Source organism: Lepisma saccharinum, chromosome 16 (assembly GCF_977018435.1).
Source record: "Lepisma saccharinum chromosome 16, izLepSacc3.1, whole genome shotgun sequence".
Classification (NCBI taxonomy): domain Eukaryota; kingdom Metazoa; phylum Arthropoda; class Insecta; order Zygentoma; family Lepismatidae; genus Lepisma; species Lepisma saccharinum.
Genome location: NC_139244.1, coordinates 38,384,366 through 38,403,912, shown reverse-complemented (window position 1 = coordinate 38,403,912; position 19,547 = coordinate 38,384,366). Strand labels below are relative to the sequence as shown.

At 36.7% G+C, this 19,547-nt stretch overlaps 1 protein-coding gene across 3 annotated transcripts in view; it reads right to left on the bottom strand.

Moving 5' to 3' along the window:
* Positions 1-1,981: 1,981 nt before the first annotated feature.
* LOC146000411 (protein cereblon-like) overlaps positions 1,982-19,547 on the bottom strand; it is a 52,947-nt gene continuing 35,381 nt past the window's right edge. For all 3 annotated transcript variants that reach the window (XM_083138012.1, XM_083138010.1, XM_083138011.1), the window contains exons 7-8: positions 19,104-19,278; positions 1,982-9,087 (exon numbers count right to left, since the gene is read on the bottom strand). In XM_083138012.1, the coding sequence (XP_082994138.1) occupies positions 19,110-19,278 (169 nt within the window). In that variant the 3' untranslated portion in view covers positions 1,982-9,087; positions 19,104-19,109. The remainder of the gene's footprint in view (positions 9,088-19,103; positions 19,279-19,547) is intronic.

Genomic DNA, 19,547 nt, shown 5'->3' with positions numbered 1-19,547 from the left:
TTGTTCGTAAGCTTTGGTTTTGGTTGCATTTTCCACGGTGACGCAGAGTGCCTCAACTCCATGGTGCTTTGTTTCTGTTCTGAGGTTTCATTCAAAACCCATGTTTCGTTTCCAGTCACAATCTGATCCAACAACTCTTCCCCCTCTTCATTATACCGTTTGAAAAACTCTAATGCACTTCCCATTCTTTCCTTTTTGGCATTTTCGGAGAGCTGGTGAGGGACCCAACGGTTACACAATTTGCGAAATTTCAAATTCACTGTTACAATTTCATACAGCACAGTTCTGGGGATTTGTGGAAACTCGAATGACAGCTCAGACAAAGTGAATCGTCTGTTCTCCTTAATCTGCTCTTCCACTAAACGAACCAAACTGGGATTCACAACAGACGGTCGCCCACTTTGTTCTTCATCATGAACACTAACCCGTCCACCACAAAACTGTCTCACCCATCTTCTTATCATTGAAGCACTCATTATTCCTTCTCCATACACCTCCCAAATCTGAATGTGAATCTCCGCAGCTGGAACATTACGTGCATATGGAAAACGGATCACAGACCGCACCTCACACGTGGCGGGAGTTTGGATTGTCCGAAACATAACAACAACGCACTACGCACTACTCTCCTGACCAACTTGCCTCAGACTGACGTCTGCACTTCCTCAAGGTTGTGGCTACACAAGGTGCATGCGAATTCACACAGCCCCGCTTGCAGCGCCACGGTATTCATCAGTGGAACTTACTTTACGAATGACGTAATATGTTGTACATACTGATACACTTATCATGTAGCTTGAATTATGCTGTATAAAGAAACAAGACTGCCAGAGTATTAAGTGAGATTAATGTACAACCGAGGTGATGCATGGCAAGAGAAAAAATGATACATTCAAGCAACATATGAACCATGTTGTTTCACTGCAGTTCATGAGGTATTTGTTTATTTACATTAATTTCAAAGTGATATATTACTCACATGCCAGGTAAGAGTCATTTGGCTAGCTGTCAATATGTATTTCCTCTTGAAAGTAATTGGAGTGAAACAACATCAGGCTTTCATGGAATTATTAGGATTTTACAGTTCAAGTCCTGATTGGAACGCCACTTTGCTTGAAAGTAAGTTCCAAAAGATCAACTATATGTCAAGTCCACGTGGAGCCCAGTAAATCCTCCCCTTGAACTTTTCCTGCCAACAGCGTTCATTTTAGGAACTGACAGTACTTGTCAAGTCCACGTGGAGTAAATGAGATATTACCAATTCAGTTTCTTTACAGATTTCATAATGTGAGGTTGTGGATATATTTGCTAGGTTGTGTTATTGTGCTGTATAGACCTTCGGAGTGTAACGTCGTCGCAGTTCATTTGGATGTCTAAACGCTGCAGGTAAAAGTAACAACAGCACTTCTCAATAAACCAGGTACTGGCTCGAAACCAGATACACGTCCGGTCGGCTTCCTGTCAAGCTATGTCAAAGATACCGAACTAGCGTTCCAATCAGGACTTGAACTTTACCAACTGGTAGGTAAGATTAAAACCTGGCAAGATTTTAAGGCTCAAGAAAGCCCATCTTCTTGTTGATGAGTCTGATTTGGTTCTCTTGCAGGCTTCTTTCTAGTGACCATTAATTTTGAACACTACTTCTAGGGCCAATGTGGGAGCAAAGTCCTCATCTTCTTTCTTGCCTGACAATGTTAGTTGAAAAACAGCCTTAGTGCTTTTCAAACACACTTGTACACAGATGAGGAATAAGCGAAAAATGTAGATAAACTATCGATATTGAAAGAAATGGATAATCCAGATAACTAAAATGGTACATTGTAGTTTTTATGGTGATAGATAACTATCAGAAACTGGATTTTTCTGAAATCTAGATACAAACTGCCCAATACCTGGATAGTTTTATCTGGAATCTTCAATGGATATTTGTTTTTCCTTCTTTTATTAACAATAAGAACTGCAAAAACACAACAGATTTTGATTAACACAGGATTATATTTCGATTATTATATGTACAAAGTGGCTAGACAACTCTACACAAATCTTATACATACATAAGTAACATTATTAACAAAATAAATGGTGCCTAGTCTACAAAAAACACAGTCTGCCTCCTGCATATAATCACAGCCTTTATTACAATTCATAGTGACACAGTGACTTCCATTATTTTCAACTTTCTACAATAACTCTTTTTAGAATAAGAAAGATAAAGAAGAGAAGGAAAATTGTATCTATAACAGAAATTGATGCTGGAGTCTTATCAACTAAAATGTATAAAATAGTTGTAATTTTTAGGCACTATTTGAAGACTTCTTTGTCAAAGTGGAAGCCATAGAAAACACAGAGTGGGCCAATAGTAGTTGTACAGTAGTAAAATTTCATTTTCACTGAGGAGACTAGTCTGTTTGGGGTTTCTTGTTCTTACCTTCATTACAGACGAATTTACGGTTACCAGATAACAAACATTAAAAAAGAGGGCATTTTTAGATTTCATAAAAGATTTTACAAAAGTGTTATATACTATATTTCTGAATTCTGAAAGGAAATGAAATGAAAGGAAGCCGCAACGTCTCGCATATTCTTACCTTTTGTTAGAACCTTGCAGCTCACTGTGAGCCGAGGTAGAAGGGATAACACTCACTCACTCACTCACTCTTCCTCTATCTGTGGGGGTGCACTCCTTGAAAGAGTGTGAGAGAGAGAAAAGAAAACAGTTTTCTTTCTTTCTCCTTTCAAGGGAGAAGAACAGAGGAATCAGTTTATCTACTTCTTCCACTTTCTTCTCATCTCCTGTCTCCCTCTCTCTCAACAGCTCTTTTCTCATTTGGGACTTTCTTCCTCTTTTTCTTCTCTATCCCCGGTATGAGAGAAGCTAGTAATCCTTCTCCTTCTTTGCTCAAGAGAAGAGAGAGAATGGAAGAGTTATCCCCGCTTCCCTCGTCTCTTCTCTCTTCATCGAATCAAGAGAGGAGAAAAGAATACGAAGAGAGAAAGAGACAGGGGAGCAGAAGAGAGAAATGAAACATCCTTTCGCATCTATTTCCTTTCACCTCGCACCCCCTTCTTTCTCTCTCTCTCTCTCTATTAAAGGTCCTGGGTTTAGGGGGAGAGAGAGAGAGAAATCAACCCCCCCTAAGCCCCCTGGATTGGCCAAGAGAAGAAGAAGGAGGCTCACCTCCAACCCCCTCTGCGCCCCATCCTCAACAGAGAAAGAAAGAAGGAAAGACATGGTGTATGGAGGGAAAGAGCTCCCTTTCATTCTCTTTTTTCTCCCCTGTAGATGTTGGAAATGCTTTGAAATCAAAACCTAATGTGGCACAGCGGTGACAACAGAAGAGATGCAAACGTCCAACAAATTTTCTTTGTTGGAAGAAAAGTTTCTTGTCTTTCCACTTGCAACTGAAATGGTTTTATTTTCTCCCTTTGAAACTGAACATGGAAACGATAATAATAAAAATTTACAAATATAACATTTTGTTAAGAATCTTGTAGTTGAAGCAGTTGTCTATATCCCAAAAAAGAGGACATTTACCCATTTTCCAAAAAAACCCACCCAGACCCGAAAAAGAGGACATGTCCGGGTAAAAGAGGACGCCTGGCAACCCTAGACAAATTTCAATAACTATAATGTTAAACTCATATTAATCACAAGAGACAACGAAACTTGAAGAGGAAAGTTAGAAGAAAAAGTTCCATAGCTGGTAGCACACATATGTGAGAGGGAGAAGCAACTTTGTGGCAATGTTACACATGGTCAGCCCAAGTGGCAAGAAATTATATTAGTGAAATCATCACAACTTTAAGATACAGGAAGAGAGAGAGCAGTAGCTCACCAGGAGGAAAGGGAGGGGGGAGGGCATGGATTTTTTTATAATAACTAGAAACCTTGACGGACTGGTCTGGTATTGCATTTGAGCAAAATCGGCCAAGTATCACGATGGCATATTTCAAACCTACCTTACCAAAAATTAGGGATAAATATACTTTGCATGAAAGAGATATTGTTTCTGACAGGGGATTGAATGTGGTGTGCACATACTCAAACAGCTGGGCATTCTTTGTAAACAACATTAAATAAACTTTAGAACAAAAAGCAGAAACTGTACAACTACATTTGACCTACACTATATATGAAACAGAATCCATTTCGTAGCGATGTATGTGCCATTATCACTTCTGCCTAGCTTGACATGTCACACACAAACAGAAGGAAATGTTTACTGTTTAAACAGCTACAAAGTTGTACACATCTGGGCTTCAGAATTACATATTGATATTTCAGCCTCTACATATACAGTTCACAGTGTGAGAAAATTGTTAAGTGCGAATACATGTAAACTTGCACTTGAGTAACTACAGAGCATTTCGTATTACTCTCCCAATTACAAATACAAAAAAATACATTATTACTTTCAAGAGTAAATTCTCACTGTAGTAATTATTTCAGTACATTAATACCAAAGTGTCCCAACAAATGGCTTGTAAAAGCTTCTTAAGTGTATTGAAGGAAAGATCAAAAGTTCAGTATATATTTGTTTTTCAAAGCAAGCCACCTTAATGTGTGCTAGTGACATGAGACCACATTCATACTAATGCAACAACATACAAGCTGCTGACATGATTTAATGGCCAGCATCATCAACAGATCTGACCCACTTTGTTTTTTTCTTTCCAGAAATATGCCTGGCCTCTAAACTGAACAAAAAGGCAAACTGTGTCCTATGCTGTTGCAGATAAATTATCATCTTACAGTACGTGTTGACATTAGGGATCCTCACAACAATCCCTAGAAGCCCTCTTGGGCAATACACGACGCAAGCATACGGTTACACCATAGGAATTCCAGTATGTTTTGTTTCTTTAAAAAAAATCCCTAACAATGGCAATTTCCCCCTGCCTACACAATATAATGTAATCAATATCATACTTGGACTCTCGTGTTAACAGATTATTTATTACACTAGATGTTCAGATAACAGAGATGCAAATGAAAACAACATACTTAACTTGGTACAATTCTCGAGCTTTAAACTGATTTTCATATTCAGCTTATCATAGGAACATGTCTAGTGATGTAGTTTTCATAAGTTTAATGTGGTAGTGTTGTACAGTCATGGACACTTCTAGATTGTAACAATTCTATTTAAAATTAATAGGAATGTTACAGCCTAGAAGTGTCCGTGACTGTACTATTCTCCTGAAAAGGAAAAAATGTAGCAAATGTGGTTTATGAAGCTATGTACCAATGTAAAATATCTTATGAGCAGACTTTTCCTGTGAAATAATCACATCTATTAGAATTAGTCAAATGTTGGCATTGGAATCATGTATGTAATATTGTATGTATTTTTGTTACTTTGCATCACTTTTCTGGCTAATCACGACAATGAAGATGAGTGACGATAGGATTAATTTTATAAAGAGACACTCGCAAACAACACCCATGCACCAGGCCAGGACTCAACCCTAGGAACTTCAGTGGCAAGATCGAAAGCCACCTGCATTAACATGCTTGGCCACTGAGTAGGCATGACATTGCATCAAAATAATAAAAAAAATATAAAAATTGGCAAGTACATTGGAATGGTATATATATGTGGTAGATCATTTTAATTGATGGGGTTCGACTGTATTAGTTTCAATATATAATCACAGCCAATATTTCTTTGGAGTCTTAAGTATACTGCATGGTGCACATGGAGTCTTCATATTCTGGAAGTTATGCAAAATGTGTAATTTTTCATTAATTCCACCTTAAAATTGTATGTAAAAAAAGTTGATTTTATGATTCACTGATAGTTCCTTTAATATTTACCTTGCCTATTACATATAAGAATATTTTCGAGCAAAATTCAAATGGACACAATGAATGTCCTCTTTTTTAGATGAGTTTGGTCTTAAAATCACAATCATTTTTACATACAGCAGGCTGGTACATGCCATACAGGGTGTTGTCAAAAAATGTACACAGCCTTTCATAGCTCCTAACTTGATACATATTCATTTTTTCAGATGTAGTAGTGGTTGAAATGAAACGCAATTTCGCTTCAAGTGATATTGGAAGTGTGAGAATGTAAGGAAATGAAAGAAAGTTTCAGAGTTACACCAAAGTCACTCACCATTGCTTGAACTCTTAAATATGTCTGAACAAGGACGCATTTAGGGGGGGTCCAGGGGGTCCGGACCCCCCTTCAAAAGACTTGCTAAGTATTAAAATTAAATAATGAAATAACTGATCGGGGGTTATTTATTTCAGCTGAACTAATCGGAAAGCAATGAATATATATGAGGTTCATACACCTTTGAATGACAGTATCAAATAATATTTATGTAAGATCTGTTATTTGACATAAATTTCCTTGCCAGCGTGATTTTTTTTTAACATTTTTTTCTGATCTTAGCTATAGGTAAGCTAGATAATGAATATGTGCTGTTACATCATTAGCCTCAACCCATCACTTTACCTATCCGCGTAATAAAAATATATTAATTAATTTCAATATTTTAATTAATGCTATATTATTATAATTTTGCGACACTTTGTTTGGACCCCACCTTCAAATATATTTCTAGACGTGCCTGCGTCTGAAGCAACTTACAATGTTGGCACCCAGAATAGCATGTCACAAAAAAACAATTATTTGAAGTTTAACATCAATGGGCTATTCCAGGCAACTTCTGAAAATATACTAGGTTGGTATCTAATAAAGTGGACATTGAGTGTAGCTGCAAAATTGAACAATTCTAAATTGAGACCAGTATTCCAAAAGTTACTTTATGAGAGTAAGAGTGTTACAGATACCGCTAAAAAGTAACTAAGTTACTTTTTCTTGATAAGATATAAATTGCTTAATATGTTCCAAGCAGACTCCTCTTTTTACTCTGATGACCACAAGAAATTAATGTTAATTTTCTTCAAAGGTGACTTGTTTTAAATATAAAAATATAGAAGTAATAAAATTGAAACTATATCCCTATACTTGGTAATAAAACTTAATATTTCATTTCCTTCTTCCTAGCAAATCATAACTTGAGATTATATTCTCATGTGTGCATTGAAATAAACACACAGCTTGGAGGACATTCAGCAGTGGTTTTCACAATAAAGCAGAATATTTTCCTCAATTTTAATAATCATCAATTAACCTGTTGTTTCAAGTGAACAAGAACTTACAAGAAACTGTCTAGAGAAAACGTCTTTCCATGAAGAAGTGTAACTAATGCCTCAATCACACGAGGTTAGATCTTACTGGATTTTCCAGTTGGTCTTGGACTAGTTGTGTGGTACTGGCTCAGTTGTTGGTTTTCGCCTCACAAGGTACTTGTTACCGTACATGTTGGTATACTTTTGTTCCCATAAGACATTGCTCAGAGCAGACAAGATAAAAAAAAATGGGAAAGCGATTTGAAGAACGTTGTACAAGAATAACTACTGCTGTTATTAAAAATTAAAATAATTAGAAGAAAACTATGGAGTAGAAATTGGCTCAAAAAATATTATGATAATCAATTACATACTGAACAAGTTTTTTTAGTGAACGCTGGTATGCAAATTCATTATTCATACATGAGATTCGGAGGATTAATTCATAAAAGAAATATTTTGTTCAACTAAATAGGTCAAACATTTAATACACTTGTAATAATAAGGATTTTCATTATCCACTAATCACATCTGTCGTGTACAAATCTCATCGCTTTGGATAAATTCCTAAATATTAATAAACTGCACATCATCTCTATTGCTTTCTCTTTTATCGACAAGCGAACAAAAACAACAAATACTCCGAAACCACAGAAAAAAAACTTTCCTTTGCCAAGCTCACAGATTATTTTCACATGAACAAACTTTCGCTCTGATTGACTGTTCTGCAGAATCCAGCAGAGAAAGCCAGTTGCAATTAGAACTGGCCTAGTCGCAAATCCAGTCAAGCAGCCAGACCGGCAGTCATCATTTCTACCCAAGTAGCCAGTCCAGCACCAACTAGGGCATTCCTACTGGAAATCCAGTTTTGTGTGATTCGGCCTTAACTAACGTAAAGAAAACTAACTAGCCACAGACACTCAAAAAAGTAACTTATTTGTAATGATGTTACTTCCAAACATGTAGAAATATTGCTAAGGGTTAGCCACAAAGGAAACAACCGCATACAGTGTGTAGAAATGTAGACAATATAGTCAGTAACTTTAATTACAGCTCAATCCTGACGAATTTGATTTGTCGTGTCTACACTAGATAACACATTCACGAATTCATTATACAATGAATCAATCAATTTGATCAATTTCATTGATCTAATCTCTACCCATGCACAGGTGGTCTTGGAAGACAACCAATGATTCAACTGGACTGCATTTTTTGAAAAAATCAAAAAAATCTTGCGTTAGCAATAACTGCAGAATAATGAAGATAACATACCATGGTGATATGTACCATAGTATGCATTTTACAAGCCATATTTGTAACACTGAAATGAAATATTATGTTGTCCATTATAGATGTAATACAACCATATTGATATTGTAAAAACCTGAATTGAATCTACACATATAAATTATCTTTCTCACACTTTTATTTTATTTAATTCTGTGAAATGTTACCAGAAAGCAACTGGTATAAGTATAGTTCAAGCAAAAGCAAATATCCAGTTAGAAATCATGGGGTGGTACCTAGGTCTCTTTATACGAGTAGTAAATATATATATTGTAACTCTGTCTCATGTTTTTATAATACTTCCCTATTAATACTTAATGGACTAAGTAAAATTCTACATTCAAAGGGAAAAAAGAAGGGAAATTATTTTATAGAAATGTGGGGGGAAAACACTCATAAATCTTCTATATGATCTTTCCACACAACACGTGTCTTAACTGTAATTTATGTGCGAGTCGATTTTCTTATTAAATATAAAACTACAACCATATCAAAGGAACTCACATAGAGTACTAGTGGTCGCATAGAGTGCAAAAACTGCATCCCACCTCAAAAAGATTCGTCAGCAGATTCACCAAGAGCAATCACAGACATGGACCATTTTTTCTGTTCCCTCTGGAGCAGATCTTTCACAAACAAGACATCAGCACCTGCGGAAGAAAGAGAAAAAAATCTAGTTGTTTTTTCATACAAAATCAAAATCTACTTGCACTAAATAATTAACATACACACGAAATGTGTCTGTGTATTTGCTTATTTTATTCGGGTAATGTCAGTGAGACCATCCACATCAGAACTCGTAATAATTCGCTTTGCACATTTCCGGTTTGTACTGTTACACCGATGTTGTTTGGTTGTCTGCTGTGTCATCAGGGTTGGCACGGTAATTTACTTGTTACATTTTTTATGTAAGTTACGCGTAATTTACTTTGCATAGAAGTACGCAGATGTAAAAATACTAATTTTCTTTCTTAAATTAGTAACTTAAAACCCAGCGGTAGCTCATGGAACTTTTTATCAAGGTGAGCGTCATCCACTGGGTGGGTTGCAGGAAGCGGATAGCGAACTGCCACCACATATGGTTGTCAGCTGCGAATAAGGCACAGCCAAATACGCAGTCCCGGACTGACGTGGCAGTGTTATCAAGGTCTGGAGAGGATGATCTCTGGCAGGACCATCCTCAGAAAAGCTCACTGACAGCCCTGTGACATGGCTAGAAAGTGCCACCATCGAATAAGCACTGTCCCTGCTGCCTTGCAAGGGGGAGGCATCCCCAAAGGCTAAGGGAAGGATACCCTGACAGAAAACCAAAAGGGTGGAACAAACTCTGTATGCATGGTGAAGTCAGTCGTCCTAGGGGAAACTAACCATGATAAAAAAATCAGTCCTCTAGTGTGGAGGTTTGGCATAGGGTTGACAGCCCTACCCCATAAAAAGCACCTTATTCAGAAGTCAATAGAGCAATGCCGGAAGTCATTATGGAAAACGAAAAAGACAATGAATAAGGTACATGATTGGATACTAACTACTTGGAATGTAAGAAGTCTACATAGAGATGTGGCACTAAAAAATCTAACAAATGAACTTCATAAATATAGAGTACATATTACAGCCCTCTAAGAAATGAGATGGAAAGGAATTGACATCTTTGAAAACGATGACTATGTGATCTTCTACAGTGGCAGCATGGAAGCAAATATCTTTGCAACTGGTTTCATGGTGCAAAAAAACAAAAAAAAAAACCTAAAGCACCTTGTTATCAACTTTCAAGCAATAGATGAACGTATGTGTTGTCTGAGGATAAAGGGAAAATTCTTTAACACCACTTTTATTTGTGTGCATGAGAGAAGGAAGAAAATGTTAAGAATGCATTTTATGCCAAGATGGACGCTACATATCACAGAGCACCAAATCATGACATCCAAGAGTATTATGGGAGACCTAAATGCTAAAGTAGGGAAGGACATGGAGTGTAGAAATGTTGGAAGTCACAGTCTACATGATGAATCAAATGATAATGACTTAAGGTTAATTAGCTTTGCGATTACAAATAACTTAAAAAATAAGTAGCAGAACTTTCCCACATAAGAACATTCACAAAAAAACATGGGTGTCTCCTGATGGCTCAACAAAAAATCAGATTGATTATGCTATCATTGCCATGAAACACACATCTGACATAACAGATGTCAGGAGTTGTAGAGGTGCAGATATCGACTCTGACCATTTTAAGGTCAGAATCAAATACCACTCAAGGAAATCCAGTGGTGGCGTCGTCGACTTGTAATCAAGGGGACTCGGGTTCGATACCCGGTGGAGGCACATAGTGGTTCGGATCCCAATTTAAACTGTACGTCCAGTCCCGATTTGCCTTACAGTGCATAAAGTGAACTTAAAACACCAAATCAATCAATCAATCACTCAAGGATATCAACAATTGCAAAGAAAATAGGAGAAAGGAATATCAAATATGATTATGAAAAACTGAAAAATTTGCATTGTCAGAGAATATAGAAGTAGAATGGAACAACAACTAGAAAACTGATGAGAACAAGGCAGTAGAGAGATTGTGGCTAAACATCAGGCACAACATTCAAGTAGCAGCAGATGACAACCTTGGTAAGACGAAGCAACAGAAGAGAAATGAGTGGTTTGATGAGGATTGTAAGAAGGTCATAGAAGAAGCAATGAAGCAAGAAAACAAATGCTTTGCAGAGAAACTAGAACAAGTAAAAAAGAATTACCATGAAGCTCGGAGAAATGCTTGTAAAATTTTACAAATGAAGAAAAAGATCCATGAAGAGAATGCATGGGAAGAGATGCAAATAATGTACCTCAGAAATGATGCTAGAAAATTTTATGAAGGAATGAGAAGAATAAAAAGGGATTATCAGCCTAGAATGGTAGCATATATATATATATATATATACACACACACATATATATATATATATATATAAAATAAGAGGCCTGAAGAATGGTGCATAGGACTAATATGTCCCATTCATAAAAAATTAAGTAAACTGAACTGTGAAAAGTACAGGGGAATAATGTTATTACCAGTAATATACAAAATGTTTACCAATGTTCTGGCTGGGAAATTGAAGGTATAGGAGAATATAAATGTGGGTTTAGGCAAGGATGCTCCACCACAGATGAAATCTTCACCCTTAAGACGAATTTTGGAGAAAGCATTTGAATGTATCTATATATATAAAAATGGATATATATATGTATGTATGTATGTATGTATGTATGTATATCTCTCTGTGTGTGTGTGTGTGTGTGTGTGTGTGTGTGTGTGTGTGTGTGTGTGTTTATATATATATATATATATATATACATATATATATATATTTGTTTGTTTCTGCATACCCCTGGCACCCCTAGGAATGGGATGGGAAGGGGTGACATGTAAAAATAATCGAGAACCACCGATATTAAATTCAGCACAAACAGACATCCATGACTCTATGCAATCTGCACAACAATAGTGTTTCTCGGGTTGCCTAACATTCAGGCTGTGTTGCGAATGGAATCCATAGTTTTCGTGACACTCCCAATGAAGTTCAACTCTTAGTTATGGTATGGACGGTGAGAGGGGGTGAAAAAGAAAATGCCACAAATGACCTAGATTAGTGTCGAATCGATAGTTTTCGGAGCACATTTAAAATTTGTTATATTTTACACTATAGTTAGAATTCATTATTTTCCTGTCTAATACAAGATTGTGATAAATAAATACCCGGGCAATGCCGGGTAATCAGTTAGTATAATATAACAGTGCACCAATTGTACATGACTTTAAACAAGCCTTTGCTAGTGTAAATAGATCCCAAATGTATGAGTATGATATTATGAAAGAATTTGAAATACCAGACAAATTAGTAAATCTAACTAAAATGACTCTTTACTAAGACACTTAATACAGTTAAAATTCAAAATAAACTGTCAGACACGTTTGAAACAGTAACGAGTTCTACAAGGAGATGCCCTTTCCACAGCACTCTTCATATTATGTCTAGAAAAGGTCATACGAAATGTTAAAATCCGATCCCCAGGAACATTTTTCAATAGAATGAACCAGTGCCTTGCTTATGCAGATGACATAGCTGTTTTGGAGAGAAGTCAAAGTTCTGTAGAGGATGTTATGTTGACAATTGAAGAAGCAGTTATAGAAGTTGGATGAGAAAAGAATAAATACGGAAAAATTAGTACTCACTTTATACGCGAAACTGTTTTTATTTCTTCGTTCGATTAATTTCAGTGGCTGCTGCCACCATCCTCGTTGGAACTTGCTGTACTGTTGCTTGGCGTGCGTCTTTTGTTTGTAGTTCTCCGGCTGCCACTAGGTGCACTGCTGTTAACCGTGCATCTGCGTCCATGTCGTCTGCTATTTCCGGGTGATAACTGTTGTAGTAGGGGAATCCACATGTGGTGCGCTTGTCCACTATCGATGTTTAGCTCGTGTGGGAAGTGCATTATGGCATGCGTGTCCTTGATTTTAGCGTCTACGATCATGTGGGCAGTGTGTTTGACTTGAACCTTTCGTCAAATCTGTCGAATCTCTCGATCCCAAACAAATTCAAAGAACTCCTTGCCTACGGTGATAAGTTTAACATACAAAGCAGTAAGCCCCCCCACCCTCGACCTCATATGTGCAGCAGAAAAAGCAGCTTGTTTTGCCCCCAAACCCCAAGATTCAGAAAACATCAGAACATCAGCAGCCTGAATTTTTCAAAAAGTGATGACCAAAAGTGAAACCAGGAAACCTAATCCAGTACACCAAGAAATCTCTTCTGTCCTCTCAGAGTGTGGCAAATGGCTGAACACCAATGAAGTTTGGTGTCTAAAATCCGACAAAACGAACCAGTTTGTAATTATGGACAAGGGCGATTTTTCAAAGAAATTAAAAGACAAACTAAACAGTGACTCGTACAGTGTTATCCCAAAGGACCCCCCACAGACAGGTACAAAGAATTGTGAAAAATGCAGTGAAATCTAGTGTCATTCTCAGTGAACAAGACCACAAATTTCTTTTCAACCCCCACCCTTAACCTGCCATTGCCTATTGCATTCCCAAAACTCATAAACCTGGAATCCCCATGCGCCTTATAATAGCTGGCTTCAATCACCCCACAGTCCACCTAACAAACTGGCTAAAAAACAAAATATCTCAGTTCAATCACAAACTAATATATGGGTTCCACAACAGTGTCGAGGCTAAAAATCTGGTGACGCAACAGTGTCGATGCTAAAATTCTGGTGACTTCAATAGTGCAAGCTGACAGTGCAAAATTAGCCAGCATTGACATAGTAGATATGTACAGTTCAATCCCCATATACCTAGAGCTACGTTCAGTTGAAAGATGGCTGACAAAAAACAGAATCCCTGCTCTAGAGATACAGGAGACAACCAGGCTGTTGGAAGTTTGTCTACAACACAACTACTTTCAGTTTGAGGATAAATTCTACAATCGATATGGAGGGCCTTGCGATGGGCAATCTGCTATCAGCTCCTTTAGCCAACATCGTCATGCACCTGGCTGAAAAATAGATAGTGAACACTCCAGAACTACAATACATCCGATATATAAGGTATGCGGATGACACAATAGTCGTATACAAAAAGACAGAAGAACTAAACCTTCTAGTGAACAAGCTAAATAGCATCCACCCCAGGCTCAACTTCACCGTAGAACAAGAAAAACATGGTAAAATCAACTTCCTGGACATCACCATCAGCCGTGCACTTAACAAATTCACAACCACTGTCTACAGAAAACTGGATGCAGGCAACCCATACATACAAGCTCTCTCTAGCCATCCCCCCAAGCAAAAAGCTAATATGTGGCTGAACTTTTATCAAAGAGCCTTCTCCTACTGTTGCAGAGAAGAGGATCTACGAGAGGAGATAGCCACCATCACCGAAATAGCCCTGAAACATAGCTACACAGAAGCACAGCTTTCCACTTGGTGCAGTAAAGCGGAAAATACAGGTCAGACACCCTAACCAACCACAATCAACCCATCCGCAAGGAACCCAGTCACAATCAACCTCCAGCGGCCAATATAAATGGTTTGCCTTCCGCTACCATCCCACCACTTCCAACCGGATATCCAAAGCCCTTCTCCCATATGGCATCAAAGTAGCGCACAAACCCAATTCCAAAATAGCTGATAAACTGAACAAACACAAACTGTACTTCATCTCCCCCCTTGATAACCCAGGTGTATACGATGCAGAGTGTGCATGCAAGGCTCATTACATCGGCAAGTCCATCAGATCTGTCAATGAAAGAATCCAACGGCACCTAACAGATGCGAAAAAAGCCCAACCCACTACTGGTCTTGCTAAACATATCAAATACAATAGCCACAAAATTCAAACTGTTCAAGTCAAACACACTGCCCACACGCTCGTAGACATTAAAATCAAGGAAACGCATGCCATAATGAACTTCCCACACGAGCTAAACATCGATAGCGGACAAGCGCACCACATGTGGATTCCCCTACTACAACAGTTATCACCCGGAAATAGCAGACGACATGGACCCAGATGCACGGTTAACAACAGCGCATCTAGTGGCAGCCGGAGAACTACAAACAAAAGACGCACGCCAAGCAACAGTACAGCAAGTTCCAACGAGGATGGTGGCAGCGGCCACTGAAATTAATCGAACAAAGAAGAAAAAACAGTTTCGCAGATAAAGTGAGTACTAATTTCTCCGTATTTATATACTACCGCATCTCTCCTTTCCCAATTATGAATAGAAAAGAATGTAATGAAAACAAAATACATGAGACTGACTGACCTTAATCGGATCAGAGAAGTAAAGATTGGTGACCAAAATTATGAAGAGGTGGAAGCCCTCAAATATCTGAGATCATCAATGGCTCAACAAAATAAAGTAGAACTTAATATCAAAGGAAACAATCAGCTGGCAACAAATGTATCCAAGCCTTTGTGGATATATTTTGGAATATACGACTATCGACGGCTTTAAAACTCGGAGTATACAAGACAACGATCCAACCAACAATACTGTATGGAAGTGAAACTTGGACACTCACAGAGAGATCATCATTAATGCCGATGACTTGGGAAAGGAAAATACTACGAAAAATATTCAGACCAAAATAAGATGGTGAAGGATGGAGAATACTTTATAATCATGAATTGAAGGAAGTATATAAATCTCCTGATATTATAGCTGAAATCAAGGCAAGGAGATTGAGCTGAGCAGGACATCTTATTAGAATGAATGATGACAACAGTAGTAAAGAAAGTATTCTCCATAAAACCTGAAGGCAGACGAAGAAGAATGCGACCCAAGATACGATGGATAGATGATGTGGAGAGAGACATCAGAACACTGGGGATAAGGAGATGGAGACAAAAAGCGCAAGACAGACAACAATCGACCAGCATTGTTGAGAAGGCTAAGGCTATACTACAAGGGCCGTAATGCCAAAGGAAGAAGATGAAGAAGTAACATAAAAACTAATTATATTACATTTTAAACTTTAATTTTCTTACATATTTCAGGACAAAATCATTATTTTCTGAAGACTGTTTATATAGCCACCTTACACACTCACTAACAGATTTTTATAAAATGGAACTGTTCTTTCACATATTTTTAAAAATTGAGAAACCTGTTGATATATATGTCTTACACAAGTAATTTTATTTGTAACATAATGATTAAGGACAGTTTATTTTAATTGGATTTCAAAGATTTAGTAACAGCTTCAAATTCCGGCAAATATAGATGTCAAAAGTGAGGGATGTTTTATTTTGATTGTTCCAATCACTTCATTTCACAGCATTGCTGAGTTATGACTTTGCCTAATAAATTATCAAAATAGTCGGCTTTTCCAATGTGAATACAAAGGCTAGGATTAAATCATTCATGCACGTGAAACATGACACTTGCATGGGCTAATTATGATATGAATGTGAAAATTTCAACAGCACATACAAATTCGGAAGGGAAGTTTTTTTTAACGCCTTTCTTATTTTCTGCCACTGTCAACTGCCATACATAACAATAACCATAGCAAAAAATATGTCTCCTTTTAATTTTTATGTTTGATTTTATTTCTTTTACATTCTTTACGTTTTATACATATTTTACGTGTACTGTAATTTGTGTGTCATGTAGAAAACTCTTTTTTTATGTGTAATCGCACAACCTTGTCTGCTACTGCTTGGTTTTTAGTTGCTAAAGCAGCATAAGCCAAACATGGCGGGATTGTCCATTATCAATATTTAGTTCAGGGGGAACTGCATAATAGCACGTTTCAAGTGTACATTAATATCTTAACATGTCTAAAGTCCCATAACATAAAAATACTTGGGCTAATATTTTGATTTATATCAAAGGATTGAACATACCTATAGAATGTTTCGACTAATAAACGTTACTCTTCGTCACCAGTTAAAACTATCTTGTAACTAAAATTACGCAGTTTGAGAAAGGGTTAAACAGTAGATGAAGGAATGCTCTAAAATTCCTCCAATCTGCATTAGTTTTTGGCTGACAAGTGCAACAGGAAAGGGGGTTCTTTAGTTCACATATTTTCTGAAGCTACAATATTGACGTAACATGATGTGCTACAGTCTGGCACATGTAGTGAGCAAAACATATACCAGCAAAAACTAAGAATTTTCTAACACGTGTTGTTAATAACTTATAGAAATTTCTAACACATGTGAATAACTGATACCAATTTCTAACACATGTGAATAACTGATACAAATTTCTAACACATGTAAAAAAACTGATAGCAATATCTAACAGATGTTGTGAATAACTGATAGCAATATCTAACAGATGTTGTGAATAACTGATACCAATTTCTAACACATGTAAAAAAACTGATAGCAATATCTAACAGATGTTGTGAATAACTGATAGCAATATCTAACAGATGTTGTGAATAACTGATACCAATTTCTAACACATGTGAATAACTGATAGCAATATCTAACAGATGTTGTGAATAACTGATAGCAATATCTAACAGATGTTGTGAATAACTGAAAGCAATATCTAACAGATGTTGTGAATAACTGATAGCAATATCTAACAGATGTTGTGAATAACTGATAGCAATATCTAACAGATGTTGTGAACAACTGATAGCAATATCTAACAGATGTTGTGAACAACTGATAGCAATATCTAACAGATGTTGTGAATAACTGATAGCAATATCTAACAGATGTTGTGAACAACTGATAGCAATATCTAACAGATGTTGTGAACAACTGATAGCAATATCTAACAGATGTTGTGAATAACTGATACCAATTTCTAACACATGTGAATAACTGATAACAATTTCTAAAACATGTGAATAACTGATAGCAATATCTACCAGATGTTGTGAATAACTGATAGCAATATCTAACAGATGTTGTGAATAACTGATAGCAATATCTAACAGATGTTGTGAATAACTGATACCAATTTCTAACACATGTAAAAAAACTGATAGCAATATCTAACAGATGTTGTGAATAACTGATAGCAATATCTAACAGACGTTGTGAATAACTGAAAGCAATATCTAACAGATGTTGTGAACAAAAGATAGCAATATCTAACAGATGTTGTGAATAACTGATAGCAATATCTAACAGATGTTGTGAATAACTGATAGCAATATCTAACAGATGTTGTGAATAACTGAAAGCAATATCTAACAGATGTTGTGAACAACTGATAGCAATATCTAACAGACGTTGTAAACAACTGGTAGCAATATCTAACAGACGTTGTGAACAACTGGTAGCAATATCTAATAGACGTTGTGAATAACTGATAGCAATATCTAACAGACGTTGTGAATAATTGATAGTGATCGATAGATTATACAGAATGATACCTAATGTCATCCTCTCTTTTTTACATAGAAATCCTGTTTACAGTTTATACCAGAATACTTTCTAGAGAAGATTTAATTTGCACTTGCTTCAGTTAATTACAGTATTTCAGCAAGTAATCGTCACCATCGCATAATGGTCGCACCCTGTATTTTCAGTCCAAAAATTGGTTTATAACATTTCATTGTGTAATCGTCGCAACAAATATTGAAAGAAATAATAGTGGCACAGAATATTTTGGACACAGAAGATTATGTTTTGTAAGTCTGTACTTCGTAACACTGTAGTAAATTCTCTCAAGTGTACTATTTCGACTATAATGCACATATTAATAACAACTAATGTGTTGATTTCTTTCAGACGGGAAAAATATTCGCTAAATTGTTACAAAGAAATGATATGTGTCGATTTGGACTATTCAATTTTAACCTATTCTGTGAACAATATCTTGCCCAAAGACAGTTTACCTGGTAATAAATGATTTTGAAGTACTGGTAAAGCCAGTACATTTTCTAAAAAATAAAAAGCTTCACATAATGGTCGCACCCCACTTATTTGCAAAAAAAATTGCGACGGTTATGAGGTGAATATGGTATTACAAAATATTATATCAGAACACAACACAGTATTATTTAAAACAATGAACATAAAAATGATAATTATGAACACAGTTTATTGCAACATGCTTTTGCATGTGAATCAACAGTTTTAATGCACATTAACAATTAAGGTGTTGTATTTCAGTAAAAATAAACAGCATGTAAATACCGGAAATCATATAACGGGTCGCATCTCCCCATCCTTCTCTGCTTGTAGCTTGGCCATCAGAGATTTCCGAGAGAGGCCCCAGAACTTCTCTGGTTTGAGCTGCTTGGAGGTGGCCGTGAAACGCCAGCCCATGTGGCTACGGCAAGACCTGCACTCCGCAATGGTCCATGCATACCTTGGGAAAAAGAAAACACTCTTTACATATACAGATAATGCTGAATGCACTGCAAGAACTTTGACAACTTTACTCAGATTAGTGCCAACTAAACTGGGACTGTAATATTTTGCAGGTTCTACAGAAGGATGAGTATTCAAAATGAGTGTAGAAATAAGTTTGAATTATTTTCCTGTAGTTTATGGTTATTACAAGCATAAGAAAATAGTTTTTCTTTGTGACGTTTCAGGAGAACACACGCTCCTTTCATCAGACATTTACCGTATTTA